A 23,942-nucleotide genomic window follows, 5' to 3' on the forward strand; every position below is an offset into this window, starting at 1 on the left:
TTAAACAGCTTTGCTGCTTTCTTCACAGCTTCTGAGGAGTCATGAGTTGGTGTCAGACACCTTTTTGGATTATTTAACCCTTTAGAGTCAAGAATGCAGGTTTTGTACGAGAGAGAGCTGAGGAAGGAGAGAGAAAAAAGACTCCAAACGATCTGAAACCTATGTGGAACCTACGCACCAGGAGGTCAAAGGTGAAATACGTTTGTACGCAGCACCATGGTATTTAGGGGGAAAGAGTATTGTGTACGTTGTGATAAGTGCTCTCTTTCTGCCAATCATTGAGGTTTGTTAGCCTTGTGTTGAAGACACAAGTGTCTTCAACACAAGACACAAGTGTCTTCAACACAAGACACAAGTGTGTTCAAGTTCAGATATGATGACGTTGTTATCTGTATGGAATCTAACTGCCGACGTGCACTGAGAATAGAAAACCAGGAGTTTAAATTACTTTTGAAAAGTCCGGCAACTCTCTTGTCTTTTGAGGGTTCATGACTCCCCAACTGCTTAAAGCTGATGTGAGGCAAAGTCTGATATTTGTGTAATGAGGGAAAAAGCACACTAACATAAGAGGTGGGAGGAGACCTCACAAATACAACAAGTGATCCGTTGTTGTGGATACAGCGGTTGTCATGTGACACCCTTGGTATTATTGCTCCTGTTCCACTATAAGACATGATCTCTAATGCTGTAAAACACAATTCTTAGTTTGCCCACACAAGCTGAGCAAGGGCTGGTCATGCTTCTGAACAGGAAAGGGTTAAAGTTTGAAACTGAAACCGCCATCCACTACTCCAACTCATGAAAGCTTGGAAAAATACAGCAAAAAAATAAACAACCATACAGTTAGGTGAAGAAACCTATTTTTGTTATATCTTGAGTCAGGGTTTGGTCCTTGGTGTCAGTCTTTGGCTGTCGTCCACATTTTTTAACTCGTGTTAATACTGTGTGTTACCTGGTGCTCTGCATTGTTAAAGCTGTCAATCTGAATCTACACCTTTGCATTTGGATAGTTAGTTTTGTAGAGATTTTTTTAAAGAGTTTTTTCTTCATTTTTTTGTGAAAAATAACAACAAATACTTGAACAAATGTTCAGTCATGTGCATGCACTGCCTGTAACTATTTAAAGTAAAAGTTATGACATCTTGGTCAGGAAAAAAACAACAAAAACGAATTATTAACAATAAGTGGGTTGTGTTTACACGTTTCCAGCTTTACAAAATAATAATAAATGCACGGAACGGGTACGCTAGCATTACATACAAAAATTGGTGAAGCATGGCACTATACCTGAAAAACAAGTTTTGACAAAAGAAGCATGCTGAAATAACCTTTGTGACAGTGCAAATACATTTATGTACGTCCCTTGTACAAAAACATTAAAAGGTTAGCATTCCATGTAACATGCTAGTTCTCAGAAAAAAATCTGGTTCAGACTGTGGTAGCAGCTCTGAGATATAGCGTGTCTTTTCTTGAGGACAAAAAAATTACGACCAATAAAAAATGAAAAATCTAACAGATAAAAAATAAAATGCATCTTTCCTTCTCAAAGAACTACTAGGGAACTACCATTTACACACATAAATAGAAAAGCAGCTCCGAAAAGTTACGTTTCATTTTTTTTTTCTCTTTTTGTACTGGCTAGAAGAGGGATATGAGGACCAAAAAGTTGTGACTGTTTAAAGTACTATGTATTTCCACAAGCGTCCAACACATATACAATAAATAACCATCGGTGACGCCACAGGACAGAAATGTTAAACACTGGGAGATCTACAAGGAGGAAAACATAATAGTATAGAGCAATATTGGCGGGCTTAGAGTTGGGTACGAAGGTCTAGACTGTCCAGAGTCTTGGGAGAAAGACACTGTGACATGTCATGGTGTTGTGGTGTGTCAGCCCTTGGTTGCCAGTGGCTGTCATCGTGAGGTTCTGACAGTTTGCACACGGGTAGGCTGATGACTTCCTTTCTTGAAAGCTGTTCCTTTATTCGATGACATCGCCCAAAGATTCTCTAGACTACAGTACCCCCTCCACATGTAAGGTAAATATTTATGTCACATCCGAGATTGCTATTCCCTTTGCCTTTGCCATCCTTCAGTGCGACAGCTTTGTGTTTCACAGCCCATTGACCTGGATATTATTAAAAGTCAGGGGGAGGGGGTAGTGGGAAGGGGAGGCTATCAGGGGGGGGGGGGGCACAGGATGAACAGCTGGGGTTCTTCACAATCTGGTGCACATCTGCCCTGTTCTTGTAGATGTCTGAGAAGCCCAGTTTGCAACCCAGAGATTCAGCGTCCATCCTGCTGGCCAAAGTGTGTGTCTGCTCCTCTTCTGTCCAGTCGGCCCGTCTCTCCGCCCTCCAGGACACGTGGGTCTGCTGATTTCCTTTAGCAGAGGATTGGTGGTCTTTAGCTCTACACAGCTACAGCTAAGTCATGTAGTAATCCCTTGGTATGTTGTTTGGTAAAGTGTCTTTTGTGAGGTCAACTCGTTTCATATCCCAGGTAAAGGAAATAGAAGCAATTTGTTAGAAAAAGAAAAGCAAAGGGGAGGTCAGATATACTTGTCTGGAGTTAACCACTGTTTCTGCTCAGTCTCTTTACGTTCATATTTACAGGAAACGGAAGATAAGCAACAATGACATCAACAACAACGACAACGTAGACAACAATAATAGCGATAGTAAAGGTTGAAGGACATCTAATAATTAAAAAACAAAGAATATCTTTGCGTTCTTGAAATCATGGCAAGTCAATATGACCCGATATGGAGCTCTTACTGCTTTGTGGTCACTACTCCGTCCAAGATAGATAGATCGTCGCCATCTCTCTTTGTTAGCACATTCGCTTTAGCATTAGCATCTTTGAGTAAGTGAGGCAAGTGAGACAGTCATGTTGGGGGTTAGGGCAGGTGGGAAGAGTTAGGGACAATGGAGTATAAGTGGGGGGGAGGGGGGGAGGGGTGCGGGGGTTGAGCGTCTGCCATCATTAGCGCGCCGCCGTTTCGAGGGTGGTGGAGGGGGTGCCTGGGGTAGCGGAGCGAGGGGTGGCGTTGGCAGGCGGGGTTGCGGCCGGGCTACCGGCCCCGCTGCTCGGGGTGGCAGAGGAGGAGCTGACCGGGGCGGGGGTCTCGGGCCCCGGGACGCCCCCTCCTCCTTGTTGCTGCTGCTGGGCCTGGAGGGTTTGGCCACACACGTGGTGGTGCTTTTCCCAGTCCTTGTGCTGGCAGAAGGAGCCGCAGTAGCGAGCTGTGTTGCAGCCGCTGCAAGTCTCGCTCGCCTTGCGCCCACAGTTCCAACAGCTCTAAATGGATGGATAGGAGAGGAAAGTGGGTTACAACCACTTTCAAAATGCTAACAATAATACAAGTCATTTTAACACGTTTCCCACAGTATTTGATACTCTACTCAAATAAAAATGATTTACAAAGGTATTGTGGCAGCAGAAGCCACAGGAATGAGCTGCCAAGGCACATTAGTAACACGTTAGCTCCGCACAAACTAGAGAGGAGATCAAGCTCTGGTTCAGATTACACCTAAGGCCTTTCTGTATACCTCCTTCAAGTTAACGACGAGGACATTACGACAGCATGTTGGTGGTGCACCAGAGACGGCAGACCTCAGTTATAAACAGCTACTGAACCTGATTTGGGGGAGGTTTGAAAAAAGGAGCACACCCCCACCCCCCCTTCACCCCCTTCTGTAAACATGACTCTCGCAATCAAAGTCAGGTGTGTGTCTGAGTCCGTATACCCCCCCCCCCCCAACTGATTAACCACTGAGGTTGCCAACAGTAATTAGTAACTGAGCACTGCTTTCTCCGTTTCCAAATGTCAGATCTGTACGGCATTTCCAAACACGGTAGCGAATGTGGGGGGGAGCAAAGAAGAGTGTTGGTGGTGGGGGGTGGCACAGATAGACTTGACTGCGTTGGTCATCTAACTGGTTTGCTGTTTCTCTTAAGCTGCCGTTAAGATCTTCTTTTGCCTTCGGAGGGATCGTGGCGACAACTAATCGTCCTCCACCTTGTTGTTCCAACGCTTTACAAGCTAACAAGATCATCAGTCCAGAAATGAGCATTCGAATACTTGATACATAACGAATGACTCGTTAACAGTATGTAGGCTGTGGGGATTGGGGGGGAGGGGGGGGGTCTACCTCGCTGGAGTCCTCCTGCTGGTTGATGACCGTGAGCGCGTCTTCGGCCGCCTGTCTCTTGGCCTCGGCCACGGTGCGCTCCATCTTGGCGCGCTCGGTGCTGATCATGTCGTGGGCCTTGCGCTCGGCCTCCGCCACAGCCTTCTGGAGCTCCGACATGGCCTGCCTCTTCACCTCGTTCACAGCCTCTTCTGAAAGACAGGGCGGGAGAGGACCTCAAATACCAGCTGACAAACCACAGTGAAATACTTGGACCCTCTTGGCCAGCACGCTGCCCCTGACAAGGCTAGTGTGGTGTTGAAGGAGCCAAACACTTCACCAAGTCAGGTTAAGTCTGTTGTCGGGTTTGAAGGACCCAGGTTCGCTCACTGAACACCTGTAGATTAATGCATCTGTTGTCACTTTTCCTTTTCCAAATACGACTCAGCAGTCGAATTTGGAGTCTTTAAACCCTGAGATGTTGATAAAGTGAGACTGCTCCTTTTATCTACTGAACTTTCAACGAAAACAAAGGCTTGCGGATTTCACGTGTCTTACTTGATTTTAAACACTAATTCCCTTATTTCCTGTAGCTCAGGCATTTGTAAAGGAAAGACTGTGAACTGAGAGCTAAATTGAAACAAATTATTGTCTTTGCATATCAAAGACCAATTAGCACACGCCTTTGAAAAAAAGTGTAGTATGTTAATTGGTTTGATCCACTAGCAAGTGAATGCATGATGTTTAGAATTGCAAAATTAATTGGACTGATGATTCCTGTCTTTGATTACAATGGGTAAACATCATAAAAAATACATTTTTGCTGGTATTGTTTTGCTTTCGATTTATAGTGAAACTTCTGTGTGAAGGTGCAATGGCATTGATCTCAGGTAATCCAAAAAAAAGCAATGTAACAATTTTGGAGTAATTTTCTGCCTGCGTGCTCGCTAACCTAAAAGTGTGGGTGTTAAACAGTGGAATTCCAGCTGAACGTCAAAGCCAGGCAGTTCTCTTTTGTTTGCTGCCATCAAGGCAGTAACTGGACTAATTGTGTATGCAAATCAAGCAATTTATATGCATTTCCATTGTGATCCCAAAGGCCCATGCAGCGTGGAATGTGGGGGACCGGTAGGGCATTGTGCAAGGTGCTTGAATATTTATCACCAACTGTAAACATTTAGCCCACTGAAACAGATGTATTCACTGCAGTCTGCCATTGTGTAAATAATATAATTTTGCAAACCTCTGTAGAACATATTCAAAGCTGTCACTTTCACACCACAATAAATTCTTGAAAATAATACAGGGGACTAAAAAAAGATTGTGTCGCAAACATGGACGTAACTCTTTGATTTTCGAAACAAGGAACCCATACACCTCTTTCTATCCAATATATTTCCATCTTCCAATAGCCCAGTTGTCCTCTATTGGAGAGACATGCTGCCTTTACATAACACCATATCAAAACATCTACATTCATCTGCACGTATACGCTATTTCATAAAGGTAGACATTTTCTCTATTGTGATTGAGCTCAATTGTTTTTTTTTCTCTCCACTGGAACTTAAATCTACTGTGAAGTCTGAGGTCATGGAAATTGTTCAGTGCTTCTTGATATATGCCTTGTGCAGGGAAGTGTGATTACACCAAACACCACAGATGGAAGATCAGTCTGAAGGGAGGAGAGCTGGTAGTCGAGTCACGGCTGTGCAACTCAATTCAATTTAAATGCATATTACTTGTTCCGAGTATCTTTCACACATCACGCTTGGTCAAGCAAGGGCGTCAATTTCATTCCCCTCTGGGGTTTCAAAGAAGTGCCATTGACTGGTAGATACACAGACGAGATTGCCTTTCACAGAACTCTTCCTGATATTCTAGAACATTCCCTCAGCAGTTTAGAACATTGTAGCCGCTGTCATAGAACATCAATAACGACCATTCCAGGTCAGTCTATTTCAGTCTGGAACCAGGAAGTCTTTTTAACAATTCAGCTCACTTTATAAATATGATCTGGTCAATTTTTAACTGTATTGTAAAAATCTCTTATGGTATGACAAACCAGCCTCGGTTACAAAAAACAACAGCAGAATTCATGCTTCTGTACCTCTAATAGCTAAACCATTAGACTGCTGTAAAAACGAGGTTGGATTACTCAAGCTTAAAAATAAAATAAAAAATACAGAACCGTTAAGACCATTTCATGATCTGACATCATATTTGGAGTGTGCAAACCTCATACAGAGAAACTCTGTCTTCCAGGCTTACTATTGTAGAATTCACGTAGCATTCCTTTTCTAGTGCGTAGAACTCCATCCGAGGCTTCTGTGTCTGTAGCTTTAGAGTCTCTAGTTGAGGAAAGGCTGAGTGCTCTAGGCGTTAACATTCTAAAGGGAGGCTCTTAGTCAGAGAATAGCAGAGTGTTTCTGTTTGAATAGTACGTGTTTGAATGCCGCAGACAGATGAAAAGGACACCTGTTTTAGGTTTAGAAGCTTGCTTAATAACGACGCGGCCGCAAAACGCTAGGGAGAGCGTCATGTGGCAATCTTCGTCAAGGCAAACGTTTGGAATGTGTCGGGGGAGAATTCAGAGTGAACCCTAGTACCATGCTGGTGCGACAAACAATGTGTGTGCGTGTGTGACTTCATCGGGTGCGTGTTGCAGGACGCTTTCAGTGGGGCGTGAGGGCCACACTCACCGGCTTTCTTCCAGATCTCTTCCGGAACATAACCAGACACGGGCCTGTGCATGAGCTCCCTGTGAATCTCTGGAAGGCACACACACACACACACACACACACACACACACACACACACACACGCAGGCAGTCATGTCACCTGTCAGGATCAAACACCAACAATGTTCGACTCGAACTATAAACAATCATACCACAAACTACTAATCCAAACACTAACCAGTTAACCTCTATGCTCTATCCTCTAACCTCTATGTTCCAGCAGATGCCGTTTGAAAGTCTACAGTGAGGACCTAGAAGAAAAAAAAACGTAGTTCAAGTCCTCCGTACCTGGCGTGGCGGTCTCCTGTCCCGCCGGGCTCTGCTGCCGCGATTGGCTGCTGCCGGTGCCCTTCTTCAGGTCCTCGGCGTCGCTGTAGCGCCTGATCCAATAGTTGAGCTCCTCGCGGTCGGCCTCCTGGCAGCGGCGCAGCACGGTGAGCGAGCGGCGAGTCTTCTCCACCATGTCCATGATGCAGTTGAGCAACTGTGGAGGGGCAAGGCGCTGAGTACACGCACACACAGATAGAGGGGCTTCACCAGGCTGAACTGCCACACAGACACACACCAATGACGACAAGGCGGTGCGGACGCGTCGGCCCCCGTTCTGAACTGAACTGCTCGCAGACACGCGCGCCGCCCCGCGCGAGGTACTCCGACGCGAACGCCCCCCCCCCCCCCCCCCCCCGAAATCGTTCAAACTGAGGGGCCGCACACGATCGAAGTACTGTAAGTGCACACTCACGTATAAATAACGTTTTCTCCGTTTTTCCAAAATGCTTATCTCTCTTTAAGTCAACCTTGGCTACATCAGGACGCAGTCATTCTCAAACAAAAGTATGGATCCCCCCCCCCATTCTTTTCATCATCTTTTCCAGTGACACACCAACTCTGTAGCCACAGAAAGAGGCAGAGGTAGACTAGGCACAGTATAGTAATAAAAAAATGTTATTACTTTTCTTACATGGTCAAGGTGTTTCCATTCCTCCGCCCACTCCCTCTCTGTGAGTCTGTGGTCAATGACCTCTTCCTGTCGACTTCCCCCATGCATTCCTGTGAAGCGATAGAAGAGGAACGGAGGGATGAAAAGGGAAGAGAGATGGATGGAAGGCCAAGTGAGGGATGGATATAGAAGAGAGTAAGATAGAGGTATGACGGACAGAGGGAAAATAGAGTGATGGGGGGGTGGGGGGGAAGATAAATAGAGGGTTTGGAAAAAAGGGGGTGAGAGTGAGAGAGAGCTAGTCAGTTGCTGCCCTCTCACAGACAGACCCACATGGAATATTCCTTCTTCCTGTCTGTCCATCATTTATTAGCTCCCGGATGACACACTCCCTTCACCCCTCTCTCCTTCCCTCCACCCCCTCACCCCCACCCCATCTCTTCCATCACCAGAACTAGCCTGAGGGGATAACCACCTAGCCGGAGAGTGAGACCCACACTGATGAAGCTAACACACATTCTCATAGACATCCATCACTGGGCCAGAAATGGTTAATGTCTTTGGTATTTTTAGACTGAACTAGTCACATGCACTGAGGGCAGAAGCTTAAGCCTCATGCACACCGCGATACACTCAAGACAGATTCTTCTCTATTTGTGCAGTGACCCCCCTCAACCATGCCCCCAGCCCCAACCCCTCCCCCCAGCCCCCTGCCTCCGTATACACCCCCCCCCCCAGGCTCTGGCACTCCTTCACTTCCCCTCCCCACCTCTGTCTGCTTCCTGCTTCCTCAACTCCTTAATCACACTCCCCCCCCCCTCCCCTCCTTGCTTCCCTCCCTCGTCAGCAACTCGTCCCTCCCTCCCTCTCCCGGGGGTCTCGTACCCAGCGGCCGGGGCCTCTCCCTCAGCTCCCCGCCGCCGCCGCCGCCGCCGCCGCGGTGGTTGTGGTTGTGGTTGGGCGGGTGGCGGTAGGGCGAGTCGCGGTAGTGGTGGGCGATGGCCATGTCGTCCAGGCGGTAGTGCTGCGGCGGGTGGGGCGGCGGGTGCGGGGGCGGGGGCGTGGGGTGGGCCAGACCCCCGTTGGGCTGGTAGGAGGAGAGGCCGTTGGACGGGCTGAAGCGCTGGCCCGGGCTGATGGTGCAGGGCCTCTTGTTGGGGTGCTCCGCGTGGAGGGAGTCCCGCTCAGGCCCAAATCCGTTCTCTTTGGTTCTGAGGAAGGGGGGAGTGGGGGAGGTGGAGCGAGAGGGGGGGGGGGGGAGGGGGAGGGGGAGGAGGAGGGAAAAGAAAAGGAGATAGGTGGAGGATATCAGGTGGGAGGAGGATGAGGCGGGGGGGGGAGAGGAAGGGAAGGAGGAGGTCAAAGGGGGAGGCGGGGTGAGAGGAGAAAGTGATTGGAAAAGACGATTGGAAAACGAGAGGGGGAGGAGGAGGGGAAAGAGGCGGAAGGAAGAGGCGGGGAGAGAAAAGGAAAAGGGGGGAAAGGAGAAGAAGGAAGGAGGAAATAAGCAGAAAGGTCAGTTTTTTGGAAACCATGACATTAGAGACTAGTCGTGCTACAGCTCAACAGTCCTCCTAAGAATGCCCTTCATGGCATGATACACACACATATACCTTGCACCTGGGGAATCTTGTGGTAAATTGTTGAGGCTGTTTCAGGGAAAAGATACCCCTTTGGTGTGTGTGTGTAATACAGGTGTGTGTGTGTTCATGGGCACGTGTGTGCCTATTGACATTTCAGGGTTAAACCCCTCTAGCCCTTCCTCCCATCCCCTTATCTCTCTCACTCTCTATCTCTCACTCTCTATCTCATGCTTTCTCTCTCTCTCTCTCTCTCTCTCTCTCTCTCTCTCTCTCTCTCTCTCTCTCTCTCTCTCTCTCTCTCTTTCTCTCTCTCACTTCTCTTTTCCCTCCCGTTACCACAGAAACAGATTGAACTTCTTAATGAGCTGTTTTTTATGGTTTCCTAATGCTCAACCCTGGCAGTCCATATGTTCCATCCCTCCCTGCCCCCTTTCCTGCACCCTCTTCCTCTATTACCCCCCCCCCCCCCACACACACACACACACACACACACACATACACACACTGTGCCAGTGGCTGTCCTGGTCTGCAACAATGCTGATTTGTAAACACATATATAGGCACATACACAAGCAGAACCACACACAAACTCAAGGGCAGTCACTCACACTCATGCTTAAACGTAGACACACACACACACAATCTGTATGTATGCATAGGCACAATTGTCTTCCCCTATTCTATGGTGCAGCAGTTCTATGCATACTTTATTGGCTTATTCAAATAACTATGCGGCAATATGGTATACATAACAAAATATGAGAATGAGTACATTGACTCTAACACAAACTCGGGGAAGGAAAACAAATTGTGCAAGACTTCCGCAATGCAAAAAGGCACAACATTCCAAGGTGCAATGTGTATTCCTAACCAATTCCCCAAGGCCTGTGATATTAATCAGAGGGGAATTGACCATGCATTGTATTCTGTGATTAAGGACCAGTGAAATTTCCATTCAAATTCCGATATCCCTTTGCTTGGGGTCCAATAAGGAAGCAGAGCATAGGTAAGCAGAAACAAGAGGTGCTTAGCTAGCCGGATTGGTGTGGAGGGCTCATCTGTATGTGTTAGCCCATCTCCCCAGGCTCACACACACACACGCACGTGTACACAAACACACACACACACACACACTCAGGCACGCACATAGATGCACGCCAACATGCCTGACCTCATAGGTGAACGAATGCATGGATAGACGCAAACGTGCACACACGCACACACACACACACACACGTACAGACATAAAACTGCATATCTTCCGTGCTCACACACACACATACCTATCTCCCCATAGGCTCACCCTCTGCACCGCACACAGCAGCAAATATGCAGGTATTACAGAAAAGAAGGCAGCTCAACCAACCTCTGGGAACTGAGGTGAGAATTATTCATACCTGATCCTCTATTCCTTTCTTTTTTCCCCTCAGCAAATATAAAAAGTAAAAATGTCTCCCTGCTTGTATGTACATATATATATAAATATATATATATATATATATATATATATGTGAAAAAGAAAAAAAAAGTTATCCCCGTAGGAATTTTCCTCTCACAATTCGAAAAGCACACATCAGCCTCATGGCCGGAATATGGAATATCGGTTTCTGGCTCTCTGGAGGCTTGAATAGAGACTGTGAGTCTGGAGATCTCGGCTCAGCTTTACGGTCTTCACGTTCCCTGGATGGCTCGTCTCAGCTCCCTTCTGCTGGGCTGAGGAGCGCAGGGCAGGGACCCCGGACGGAGCCGGAGTCTTACTTACTACTAAACTCACACACGGTGACGTGGACACTTACACACCTGCACACACACACTGCACACATTCTCCAGATGGGAGTTTGGCCCTGATTCACACGCCTCGGTCTTGGTGGACACAGCTGGCTGTGCACCATTAAGGAGAAGAGCTGAAAAACCCAATGAGCCACGCCACAAGGCCCAGAGTGCTGAAAAGATGCACCCCGGCGCGTAACATAACATCTCATATTCTTGACAGGTCCATCTCCTGGCTGCCTACGAGCAGTTACGGCACAAGACCGTAACCCCTCGACATCCCCTCGCCGGGAAGCATATCGTTAAACCTTCTTCTCTTGTTATTAGGATCGCAGCGCCACCGACTCGTCCGTCATCCATCAGTTGTCAGCCCCGTTCCCGATGCCAGGCGTGCGCCATACTGTGTGGAACTGGAGGTTCCCCTCATTCAACCCAACGGTCCACAGAACCTAACCCTCGCCCCGATCAGGCGATCCCCTGGCGGACTCCGAACCCCCCCCGATCATGTGACTTCCGCCTGCAGAGTTTGGGCCGGACTCACCTGTCGGGCGTCCTCCTCTTGCCGTTGTCGTTGACGTCCAGCATGAGCTCGGAGGAGTCCACAGGCGAGGAGGTGCTGGTGTCCAGGAGGAGCTGCTCGTGCTGGGCCAGATACTGGGCCGGGTTCTGCTTGGCCAGCCGGGCGCAGTGGAGGAGCTCCCGCTGCAGTAGCGGCAGGTTGGCCTGTAGGGGGAGACGGTGATTAGCGCTGGAGGTTGAAGTTGCTTTTTCGGTGTGTCAAGGTGCAGAGATCCAGACGAGAAGCATGGCTTCTGCCAAGTGGGGAGACGTCGTGGTTTCTGTAATAGGGTCAAAAACGTGTTGAGTATTGGTGGTTATTCATCAATTCATCAGTCAATCATTCATGAAAAAAACTTTTTGTGACAGGTCTACTGAGGTAAAGAACTCTCACACACACACACACACACACACACACACACACGCAAGGTGCTTTGCAGAACACTTGGATAACCTTTGGAATTAAAACCTCTGAAGTTCCTTTTCAGTTAAAGCAGAAGATAATTTTGCCGTGTCACTTCCCCCTTCAGTGCACTGTTCCCCATTTCCACCAAGACCCCAGCTTCCTGTCACTGACCCAGCATGCATTAGTCCTCCCGGGGTCTTTCTGCAAAAAAAACTGAAGGAAACACAGAGTGCCACCTTCAAAGCAGAGGTGTCGGAAATAGCAGGTATTTTCAGTCCTTTTGCTCTCATCCTTTCATTCTGGTGGGGTAACGAGAGCCGGATGGGGGATTGAGGGAAGGGGCATCGGAGGACGGGGGTGGTCCTGCTTTCTTCTGAAGACACTCTTGAGAGGTTTTTCCAGTTACGCCCGCGTGACTTCAAAGAAGCCTGATGGAGAGTTTTCTGAGGCCACATGATGAAAGGGTAGTGTCATTCTCGTTACAAAGTGGGGGAGTCAGAAGGGGGCCATTTGCACGCGTCCGGATCGGCACTGGCCTTTCCGGGAACTGCCGGTTCTTACTTTGTCGGGCTTTCTTTGTCCTCGCTCCTCTTCCCTCGCTCCTAACCCTCTCGTTTTTGGTCTCGCGCTCGCACAGATGGCTCGCGCTCTTCTCCTCACCCCCCTACTCCTCCTCAACCCTCTCCCTTTGTCGTTCGCTCTCTGCCTCTCTACATTGTGGCTCTCCGATCCTCTCAAATGACCATGTTGCGGCGGTTACATTTGGCTGCTACGTCCACTTGCGTCCAATCCAAGGTCCAAACTGGTTAAATATTGAGGATGAGCTGTTGACTCCATATTTCACCACAACATAGTAGTTATCGACCTGCCGGGGGCGAAAGACGCAGATCGTTCTCTACTGTCCTTCCTCACAGCTGTCAGACTTAATGATCCATCTCTAGTTTACGACGGTAATTACTACTTCCCTCTGAGAAAGAAAAGAAAAATGGATTGCTTTGACCCCGGTGAACTCTTGCTTGTGTTAATCAGGAGGTCCTCATAATTGCGGCGTTCGTTTAGCCGAGTCATCTTCCCTTATGCACCAACCGGACTTGATGAGTTTTGCTGGGACTGGATCAGAACTGGGCAAATCTTTCTGTACTGTGTTTACGGCGACGTCTTTATGACGGTATCCCATTAGAAATGCATACACATAGAACAACCGCATTTTGTCGATGCTGTGAGGATTCAGGTTTTACTATCTAGGGTTGTAAAACAGTAATGTTATTGCAACATGTTAAACAAAATAGATTCTCCCATATAATGCACATTATACCCTCTCTCCCTTGAATGTACACAGACGCATGTTGCTACTTGGCTATGGTGGCTGTCCTGAAGGTTGTTTTCTCAGAACCTTGAAGTCACTGTGACAACAAAGCAAGCAACTTTACAACGGGGACAAAAAAAATTAATAGGTAACATTAGCTTAATGAATCCCCCCCCCTCCGCCCCACCTGTCCTGGTGCACGTTGTTGCAGCTGGGCTTCTGTGTACCTATAAAAGCCCCCTCACACACGCACACACACACACACACATCTCCCAACTCCCCCTCGCCATATGGTCCCAGGTATTAAAGGCTCCGTTGAGGGAAAGCACTAAAATTAGACGAGGGAGAACGAGAGAAAGAAAGCCAGAGAGCACAAGAGGGAAAAAACCCTGAAAAGTTGCATCTTTGATTTCGGCTCTCCCTTCCGACTCAGTGATACAGAGACCATATGGCCAGGAGAGCGCAGGGGAATGAGAGAGAGAGAGAGAGAGAGAGAGAGTGAGAGAGAGAGAGAGAGAGAAGACAATACAATAGAGGATAGACTGAGATAGAGACCACAAAGGAAAGAAAAAGAGAGTGTAGAAAGAAAGGTCCCTGTTCGCCTCACTATCCGTCCACAACCAGTTAGACGTCTCTGTTGGGACCAATTTCGGGCTGGGCCAGACGTCCGGGCCTCCGATGGCCGTAATGGAGCTGAGAGTAATGTCACCTGGAGGCTAGGAGGCACAAGGCCCTCTGTGGTACCCGTGTTCTGGCTGTCGTAAATAACAACCGCGTTATGTCGCTGTCAATCAGAGAAGAGGGGGAGAGAGGGAGGGAGGGAAGGAGAGAGGGAGGGAGGGAGGGAAGGAGAGAGGGAGGGAGGGAGGGAAGGGAAGGAGGGGAGGGAAGGAGGGAAGGAGAGAAGGAGGGAGGGAGGGTGGGAAGGAGGGAGGGAGGGAGGGAGAAGAGAGGGACAGTGTGAGGCAGAAGGGGAGAGAGATGGAGATTTGTATTTATAATATAAATCACTTATTTATATTATTTTCCGAGTTTTTTGGGATATCTTAAACGTATTCCGCGAAAGGTTTTGAGAGAGTCCAGTGAGAAAGGTTCTACGTTCTGGTTTTCGATGTTTTCTATCCGTCAACAAAGATATGATCACAGCCCGATCTGGACACGGCCCTACACAGCACCCACAGAGGTGCCCTGTGCCTCCATACCGCCCATCCATTTCTCACGCTCAACCAAAACAAAACCCGTTTTCTGTCTTTCACCTGAGCACCATTACGGCTCACATATCATCCAATCTCAGTGGAAGATCACGATTTGCCTATCTGAGTGGTTCGAGTGATTGAATAGGGCATTGATACAAATCTTAAGTTAGTCCAGAATGTTTCTTTGAGTTCCTCAGTCTCAATAAACAGACACGCCAATACGCACACACACCCACACACACACACAGAGCCCAAGAATTATGGAAATAACCCAGGTCTCACTGACAAATGCAATGAATCAGGGGCACAAGTAAATGTTAGTCACTCCAGTACCTTCTCTCATGTTACAGTGCTTATAGTCCAAAATGGGAAATAACGCCTCAAAATGTAGCTGGAGAGAAAAATCCATTTGGGAGCAGGGCCCTAGACCTCTAACACAGAATAAAGGCACATTGTGATGCAGCCAAACCCAGCATTTGCTATGGTTGCTGAGGCTATGTCAGTTCAAATCACTCTATCTGTTTTTTCCAGATCAAATACAAGTGGGTTTACACACACCAGATGCTAATGCATGTATAGCGAGACACACATGCACATAGGAATCCTTTAAATCACAGACACACACACACACAAACACACACACACTAAGGAACAGGAAATTCAATGCTGTCAGTCAGCTGAGAGCACAGAGAAGAACACACCGGAAAACAAGAACGACCAGATCAAGCAGGCAGATGTGTCTTCGGCAAAGTCTCTCTGAGGCATGAAGGTGGAGGAGCTCCTTTATATAGAAAGAAGGAGAGATGGAGGGAGGATGAAGATTGACAACCCAATAGTTGAGACAGAGCAACAACACACAGCAGGAACTCATAAAGCATACATAAACATGTATGCTTTCATTCTTGCTGTGACTCTATGGTCATTGAAACAGGGAATGAGAGAAAGAGAGAGAGAGAGAGAGAGAGAGAGAGAGAGAGAGAGAGAGAGAGAGAGAGAGAGAGAGAGAGAGAGAGAGAGAGAGAGAGAGAGAGAGAGAGAGAGAGAGAGAGAGAGAGAGAGAGAGAGAGAGATGGAGAACAAGCAGGGGGGAAAGAAAAATGTGCAATTATGCACATTTGCGCCGTGGCTGTTAAAATGGTTTCCAGAGACGGATGCAGGGGACTTGAGTCATACCTTTAGAAATGGGATGACGAAAGGACGCAGGGGGAAGTTGGTGGCTTCTTGCAGTTTGGAGTGGAACTCCTCAATGGTTAACGTGGAATTCTGGAGAAAAGAGAGCGAGGGAGGGAGGGAGAGAGAGAGAGAGAGAGAGGGAGAAAGAGAGAGAGAGAGAGAGAGAGAGAGAGAGAGAGAGAGAGAGAGAGAGAGAGAGAGAGAGAGAGAGAGAGAGAGAGAGAGAGAGAGAGAGAGAGAGAGAAAGAGAGTGAGAGAAAGGGAGAAAGAGAGAGAGAGAGACAGAGAGGGGGGAGAGAGAGAGTTAAACGGAGAAAAAGCAGAAAAACACACATGAATCCATGTGGAAGACATTATGTGATAATATTACTTATTGGAAGCTAAGCTGTATCCTGCTCTGGATTGAATGATTTGGGGTTTTAATGGAAGCCACATGTGTGGGGCTACAGCGGTGAGGAGAAGGAGCCAAGATGTGGCTCGTTCAGCCTGTCATTTAGTGCGTGTAAATAACAACATATAACAATGGCAGAGCGGAAGTTACAATCCCATACAAATACGCAGTAGTCTACTATTGACATTGAAGGTCAATACTGGAACAAGCACTGAACTGTCAGAGTGGAGATGGGATGATAAAGATGGAATACTCCTTATTTAGCAACTCGACTTTGTTTTTAGTTGAGATCAAGTTTTTCTCTGTGATGCCGTTCTTGCACTGTGTCTTGTAAACATTGACTGTTCCCGAGCCTTAACCACTGGACCTCTTGTAGAACTGTGCACTTGATTATTGATCCTGTCCTTGATTGTTTGTTGCTCTTACCATATGGACTTGTGAACGTCGTTTTGCATAAAAGCGTCTTCAATATGAGTAAAGGTAATATTGGAATCAGTAGACTAAATGCACTCTTAGTAGGCTATAAATATAACCAGCTTAACAAAGCACTATCATACATTTTACATGTCTCCATCTAGTAGACGCTCTTATCCTAATTGAAAACAATAAATAGTGCGTATAGTAAGTGCGGCAGATACATGGAGGGAGGTATATGTATATGTGTGTTTTGGGTTACAGAGATAGAGATGTATTTGCAAAGGCGTGTGAGTGCGCGTGTGTGAGTGTGTGCGTGTGTGTGGTCCACTCTGTACTCTCACTCTCTTGTTGATAGAGCGGGACCCCGATAATAGCTTTGCCCCGACCCCCCCCCCCCCCATAAGAAAACAACCAAAACAAATGTTCCCTTCTCTCTCTCTCACTGACATCCATCTCACATCTCACGACACTAGTTTTTAATTTTCACGATACTGTTCCAAGAAAAGGGGAGAGAGAGAGGGAGAGAGAGATATAGAGGTAGAGAGAGAGATAGAGAGAAAGAGAGAGAGATAGAGAGAGAGAGATAGAGAGAGAGATAGAGAGAGAGATAGAGAGAAATAAGAAAAACATCAGATTTTGGAAGAAGAAAAAAAAAGAAAAGAAAAAGGCTTGTTTTTTTTCTTCCTTTCCCTGTGTTATTTTCCCAGACCTGAATTTTGTTGCATTAGGCTTACATCTGTTGGGCCAGATTGCGTAGTCCCCACGCTGACAGCTAGCCGAGCCTCGCCAGTCTCCCACCAGCGTGGAGACTGCTAATTAAGTGTGTCACTCTTTTCAATAACACAGCGACGGAGGAGGAGAAAGAAACGAGGGAGGGAGGGGGAGGGAGTGGGGGGAGAGAGAGAGAACCAGGGGGAGAGAGAGTGAGAGAGAGAGAACCAGGGGGAGAGAGAGTGAGAGAGAGAGAACCAGGGGGAGAGAGAGAGAGAACCAGGGGAAGAGAGAGTGAGAGAGTGAGAGAACCAGGGGGAGAGAGAGTGAGAGAACCAGGGGGAGAGAGAGTGAGAGAGAGGGAGTGGGGGGGAGAGAGAGATGGGGGGGAGGGGGGGAGGCACTAGGAGGAAGCCAGGGGGATGCGGGGGAGTCTCATAGACACACACAGAGGAAAGTAAACAAGCCGGTGCCAAAAGGAGGCTATGCTCTGTGTGGTTAATTAAAAAAATCCCTCCCCCCCACCCACCTCCATTTTCTCCTACTCCCCCCTCTCTGCTCTTCCCAACACACACACGATTTTCTGCCTTTAAGCTTGTTATTTTAGACCTACGTTCAATCTGTTCTCATTGTATGGAGATGGTTTTCAATTCCCTGTAAAATTCCCCTTTCTGTTGTCTATTTTAGTCACTAAGCCCACTTTCTAAGAAATGCAATGATGCATGTATGTCCCTGGAAAAAATTATGGTCTGGTATACAACTGTTTATTCATGTTCTGTTTTGCAAATTTGATTCTTGTCATGTTTATACTGTTCCAAACAGAACAGAAACACATATCTGTAGTTCTCATTAACTGGCCAAGTACTTGTCCTTTAGTCTCTTGTGCAGCACTCAAGTATCATAGAAGCAACTTAAGACTAGATTAGTGCACTGAGCTAAAGCCGGCTCTGCAGTTACTCACCACCAGTCCGAGGACCAGAGTGCGGACGCGCTCTCCGATCTCGGGCGAGATGTCGTTTCCGAACTGCTGTAGCGTGGTGAGGAAGCGCTTCAGCTTGCTGAGCTGGCGGGCGCCGCACGCTGGCGGCAGCTGCTGATTGGCCAGCGAGGAGGACGAGGAGGAGGAGGGGCCGTTGCTGTAGCCGTTGGGAGGCGAGGGGGTGCCGTTCAGCGCCGTCGGGGAGTGGCTGCTGCCATTGGTTACTGAAAGAGCCAAACACAGATCAGGGTCAAATACTATCACATAGTTGAGGTTCACAATTTGTTTTCCTCAGTTCATATTGAGTTTTACATTTGTACAATTAAACCAATGGCACAGTCTCTCTGGGGGGCATTAAACATAGGCTAAACACTTTTAAATAATGGATACATGTAATCTCTGCCATGTTATTGTACACATGTATTTTGACGCAGTCGAGCCCTTAAATTAGCCACGAAAATCCCTTTTTTCTTTTTATGGCAGGCTGTTTGTTCTGAACTCCTGGCCGTGACATACCCCGCATTACAACCCGGCACGTTAAAAACTAAAGTGAAAGATTTGTGAAGAATCTGCGCATACACGTCACCCCCCCCCCCCCCTCACATGTTAAGTCAAAGTGCATCGAAAAATGAGCGGGGACAGTTTGACTGATGCTCCCTATCGGCGGCGCACAAAGGGATGCGAGGCGGCGGCAGCGACGGCGGGTCTTGCTAATGAGATTAGGCTGCGCGTTCTGACTCCCCCTCTGGCTGCCAGCCAAGCGGCCGCGCCAAACAAGATACTTCAGCTACATCTGGTAACAATTAGGTTGAGGGGGGTGGAGGAGACAGAGAGGGAGAGAGAGAGAGAGAGAGAGAGAGAGAGAGAGAGAGAGAGAGAGAGAGAGAGAGAGAGAGAGAGAGAGAGAGAGAGAGAGAGAGAGAGAGAGAGAGAGAGAGAGAGAGAGAAGGAGAAGAGGAAGATATCAAAGGGAGGGCCCGCTTTGTTAAAACCACCCTTAGAATGCATAATTAGAGGCTGCATTTTAAAAGTCTTCCCGACGCTTTTCGGAACTGGGTCTGTTTCATAAGCGTTAATTGTAGAGTTGAGTTTGCACTCCTGCTTTTACAGAAGCTGTCTACAAAGAGAGAGTGAGAGAGAGAGAGAGCAAGCCAGAGAGGAACAGTATTTGAAGGAAGCGAAAGGTTTAGTGTGTGAGTGTGTGAGTGCGTGTGTGCGTGTAACCCTACATACATGTGGTGGGTGTGTAGGAGCTGGTCCTGGGCGCTCCCTGCGTGGTGGGTGGGGGGGGCATGGCGGGCGGGGTCAACCTGGACTGTGCTTTGACGTCCGCAGGTGAGTCGGGCATGGTGGAGAGCTTCTCAGTGCGATCTGGGGAAGACACACAGACACGACAACATGTTAGATGACTAGATCAAAGTGTGTGCGTGTGTGATTGTTTCGTATGCGTGGGCAGCACGGGAAGGCTTTTTTTCCCCTTAACCTTGAAACATTTACAAGCCGCACATACTGCACAACATGTAGGAAGCACTAACACGCATTCATTTGCATAAACTATCCTATGATTAAACACACTCTACGAACAGAACCATTTGAAACACACGACTTAATAAAATGTCCACGGACAACAGCAACGTGCACACGTAACTGTAGACACTGTCATCATTTGATCCCTTCTAATGACTCAACTGTAGCTGGTTTATCAGTGTAGATACACTGAGTCTATCAGGAATTGACTGGAGGTGAGGGGGGGGGGGCGGGGAGGGGCTATCGAGCTGATGTTCTATGAGTTCCTGCTGTGTGTTGTTGCTCTGTCTCAACTATTGGGTTGTCAATCTTCATCCTCCCTCCATCTCTCATTCTTTCTATATAAAGGAGCTCCTCCACCTTCATGCCTCAGAGAGACTTTGCCGAAGACACATCTGCCTGCTTGATCTGGTCGTTCTTGTTTTCCGGTGTGTTCTTCTCTGTGCTCTCAGCTGACTGACAACTAGTGCAGGAATCCCAGAACCTGAAAAGGCGCCACAACGCTTTGACGAACACTGACCGTCTTCTTATACAAGACTGCAGAGAGAGCGAGAGCGAGAGAGAGATACAAAGAGAGAAAGATGGAGAGTGTAAGAGAAAGACAGGGGGTGGAATAGAAAGTATACATTTCTAGCATCTGTGGGTCTGTTAATTCTGTTCCCATCTGTGCCACCCTCATGTCTGCCACATAAGGAGGCAACTGAAACCTGCCCTGCTAATGACTGCCTCGCTCATTACACACACACACACACACACACACACACACACACACACACACACACACACACACACACACACACACAAGCACCGACCCCATACTGCATCTCACAAAATCAAGGGCGCGATTGCGTGTGTGCTTAGCTAACCTCATCTACGGAGCGCAGCTTGGTAGAATCCAGTACAGAAAGGATTATGTACACGCCTGAGTATGACTCCAGACTGCGTTACACCGCTGAGCTAAGGCTGACGCAAGTCTTCAAGCCAAAAAAAAAAAAAACTCACACTTGTTACTCATCAGGCCACCACACATAAACACGAGGTTCTCGACGGCGGCCTCAAAACCCTGAATGGCTCGACGTAAAAGCTGAGTCGTTGAAAGTCGTTTGGGATCCTTCTCTGTTGCACACATCGCCCGGGCTCTGTGAAGCCATTTCAGTGATTCCCAAAAAAGAAAAAGGAAAAACAGAAAAACTTAAATAGAGTCAAACCCCCGCAGGCTTTCACTTCAGAGTATCAAACCTCTTCTTATCCACAAACGTTCGGCGTGGCACACTCGATCGCGGTGCGTTCCCGGCGCCACCGAGAGTTGTGCTCGGAAAGGCGTGCGCTTATCTCGCGGGCTCAAGCTATCGGTGTCTTTCAACTCGAATGTTTCTCTGACACTTGAACTTGGGATTGGTCGCTTCCTGTCCTCATCTGCAGTGCTTGTGATACGACAAGGCGCGCTAGCACACACACACACACACACACACACACACGCACACACACACTGAAAGCAGGTATGCAAAAAGCTCCCAAACACTCAACACATACATAAGAGCACACGTTGTACCACACACACACGCACACACACACACACACATGTCCGTCTGCTTGTTCCTGTGGCGTCTCCGGAGGACACAGTGTGTGCCCGGGGGCCACGCCTTGCATCTGGAACACATGCCCCCGCCGCCCTGATTACAGTGTGCGTGCGTGTGTGTATTCTATGATTACAGCCTGTCATGGGAGCCCCACCGCCACAGATAGCGCTTGTTTCTCTAGTGTCACCTCCCTTCCCTCTCTTCCACTTGTCCGTCCTCCTATCTGCACCACTCTTTCCACCCTTCAGTCTCTCCCTCCCAACATGCTACAGCAGACATGCTTGATGGCCACGGAAATAGCGTTGACGTGACATTACTGGTCATGTACTGCTAGTAAACATTTTTACACACACACACACACCACAAAACAAGGACGATAGTTTGGAGGAAACCAGCATAGGCAAGACCGGTACATTCGACTGGGGCTGAAAAGAGAAGCAGGGGGAAAACAGTACCCCGCAGTCCCGTCCCGTCCCCCCCCCACCCTCAGTCCGTACCCCTGCACCAGACCACAACTGGCAAACCTCACGAGATAGCAAGGATGAGAATACGAACCCTATCTGGCTCCCACTACGGAGGTGCTGGGGGGTGGGGGGGCGGGGCGGGGGACGACGACAAGGGGGTGAGGGGAGATAAAGAGAGGAAGGGACCAGGGGGAAGGGAGGGGGAAAGGTGTGAGAGAAAAAGCTTGGAAAGGGAGGTGAGGGTGGGAGAGAGGAGAGAGAGGAGAGGGAAGGTTAAGGATAGAGACAGAGAGAAAGAGAGAGATAGAGAGAGAGATGCACAGGCCTCGCAGCACACGCGTGTCCGTGCTGAGGCTTTAATCCAGCACATACTTTCATCCCTATCTCCAGCCCCCGCCCCCAGCACTAGCCCACACTAGCCACTATTGATAACAGACCCCAGGGAAAATCCATTACACACACACACGTGCTCACACACACTTTCCGCTTTTTCATGCACCTTTGAGACCTGCTCAGCCTACATGCAGCCTGTGCAGCACTGAATGCAGAAAAGAAGCTTTTCATGTACTGTATATAAGAGGATCATTAAAAGGAAAGTTATGGTGGAACTCTAATACTGCTCATCTGTACCTAGAGGTCTGGGGAAACCGAAAGATACAATACTTTGAAGAGATGATGACTAAAGGACAAGACTAAACCAATTTGTTGCTCTCGAACTACTTAGAAATAGCGGCATAACACGCACTTAGTGGTCAAGAGTAAAAAAGCGCAAAATAGCTTCTACAACAGGTCAGGGCACAAGTAAAATTGCCAAATTCCCCCTTTTACGGTGATCAAATCAAACCACGTCCAGCATAAAGTCATGCATGGAAAGGATGTCTCAGAAAATTTCGATTTTGCAAAAAGGACCTTTAAAACTTTAACTGAATAGTGCAATGGTATACCGACATTAAAAAAAGCAGACACATCCAACTGGCCAACAGTGGCTGAAAATCTGTGTTTGGCAACAGGATTGTATTGGGGGATTAACACCTAGGTCAGTGTTATGATTGGTTGGTGGTTACTGAAGGATAATGGGAGAAACACGACCCTGTAGCTGGTGAAACTCCACTCCACCATCCCTCAGGGCATCCAAGATCCAGGATCAAGTCAGGGGTTGGTGGATAATCTTTTCCCACACGTACATACACACCTGTGGTGATATGCAGCCGTTTGCTTTCCTTTCATGTGTGCATTATCAGAATCAGAATCAGAATTCGGTTTATTCGCCATGTATGTTATACAAACACAGAATTTACTGTGGCAGGGAGGTGCAAAACACTAAACATATACGAATCTTAAATTAAGTAAAAGTACAAAAGTTTAACTATTTCTAAGAACTAAACAATCTAAGAATATAACAATTTAATGTGTATTTATGTATGTAGGCTACGTGTAAAAGATACCGTACGGAATGTTTGTATAAATAAATTGCGCCAATGAGATGCGTGATTAAAACAAAGGCTCTTCAGAAGCCAAAGAGGTTGACTATTTTTGCAGCAACAATAAGCTCTGCAGTTGCTGTGACACTTGAATCAACCGGAACCTACTCACCGGAACATGCTTTAAGAATAGGCAATGTTCGGGTATAGAGAATTTTACAAATCCCGAGCTGAATGAAAGAATAGCTGTATACGATTGGGCTTACAGAGTGTGTGACTGACAAACATTGGAAAGGCAATGTGTGGTTACCTTTCAGCCTAGTCTCAAGTGAACGACAACATCAAAAGTTCTGTGTATCTCTGCAAACGACATGCATAATTCATATGAAAGAAGCTTGAAATCACCACGGGTCTCTTTCAGCGAACAACTTAAACAACCTTGAAAACAAAGCCTTGCTTACTTCAACAACACTGGACACCTCCACAAACTTAATGACTGATTTAATGCATACAGTCAATTTGTTTAGGCCGGCATTATTTTTACCTCCCATAAGAGGAAAGCGTCCAAAGTAAGAAGCGCATGAATATTAATATTCATGCGATTGGATATTGACGTCGTGGTGGAGGTAGGGGCGGGAGCCTTTTA

General features: G+C 47.6%; 1 protein-coding gene across 4 annotated transcripts in view; it reads right to left on the minus strand.

Annotated features, from left to right (window-relative positions):
* Positions 1-367: 367 nt before the first annotated feature.
* runx1t1 (RUNX1 partner transcriptional co-repressor 1) overlaps positions 368-23,942 on the minus strand; it is a 50,119-nt gene continuing 26,544 nt past the window's right edge. Inside the window, exons 2-11 of one of the 4 annotated variants that reach the window (XM_062446150.1) lie at positions 19,538-19,675; positions 18,287-18,528; positions 15,807-15,896; positions 11,709-11,890; positions 8,700-9,025; positions 7,836-7,924; positions 7,163-7,376; positions 6,836-6,904; positions 4,158-4,348; positions 368-3,303 (exon numbers count right to left, since the gene is read on the minus strand). In XM_062446150.1, the coding sequence (XP_062302134.1) occupies positions 2,989-3,303; positions 4,158-4,348; positions 6,836-6,904; positions 7,163-7,376; positions 7,836-7,924; positions 8,700-9,025; positions 11,709-11,890; positions 15,807-15,896; positions 18,287-18,528; positions 19,538-19,675 (1,856 nt within the window). In that variant the 3' untranslated portion in view covers positions 368-2,988. Of the gene's footprint in view, positions 3,304-4,157; positions 4,349-6,835; positions 6,905-7,162; positions 7,377-7,826; positions 7,925-8,699; positions 9,026-11,708; positions 11,891-15,806; positions 15,897-18,286; positions 18,529-19,537; positions 19,676-23,942 lie in introns of all 4 variants that reach the window. The other 3 variants (XM_062446151.1, XM_062446149.1, XM_062446152.1) reach the window with 3 other exon arrangements.

This window comes from Osmerus eperlanus, chromosome 20 (genome assembly GCF_963692335.1).
Source record: "Osmerus eperlanus chromosome 20, fOsmEpe2.1, whole genome shotgun sequence".
Lineage (NCBI taxonomy): Eukaryota > Metazoa > Chordata > Actinopteri > Osmeriformes > Osmeridae > Osmerus > Osmerus eperlanus.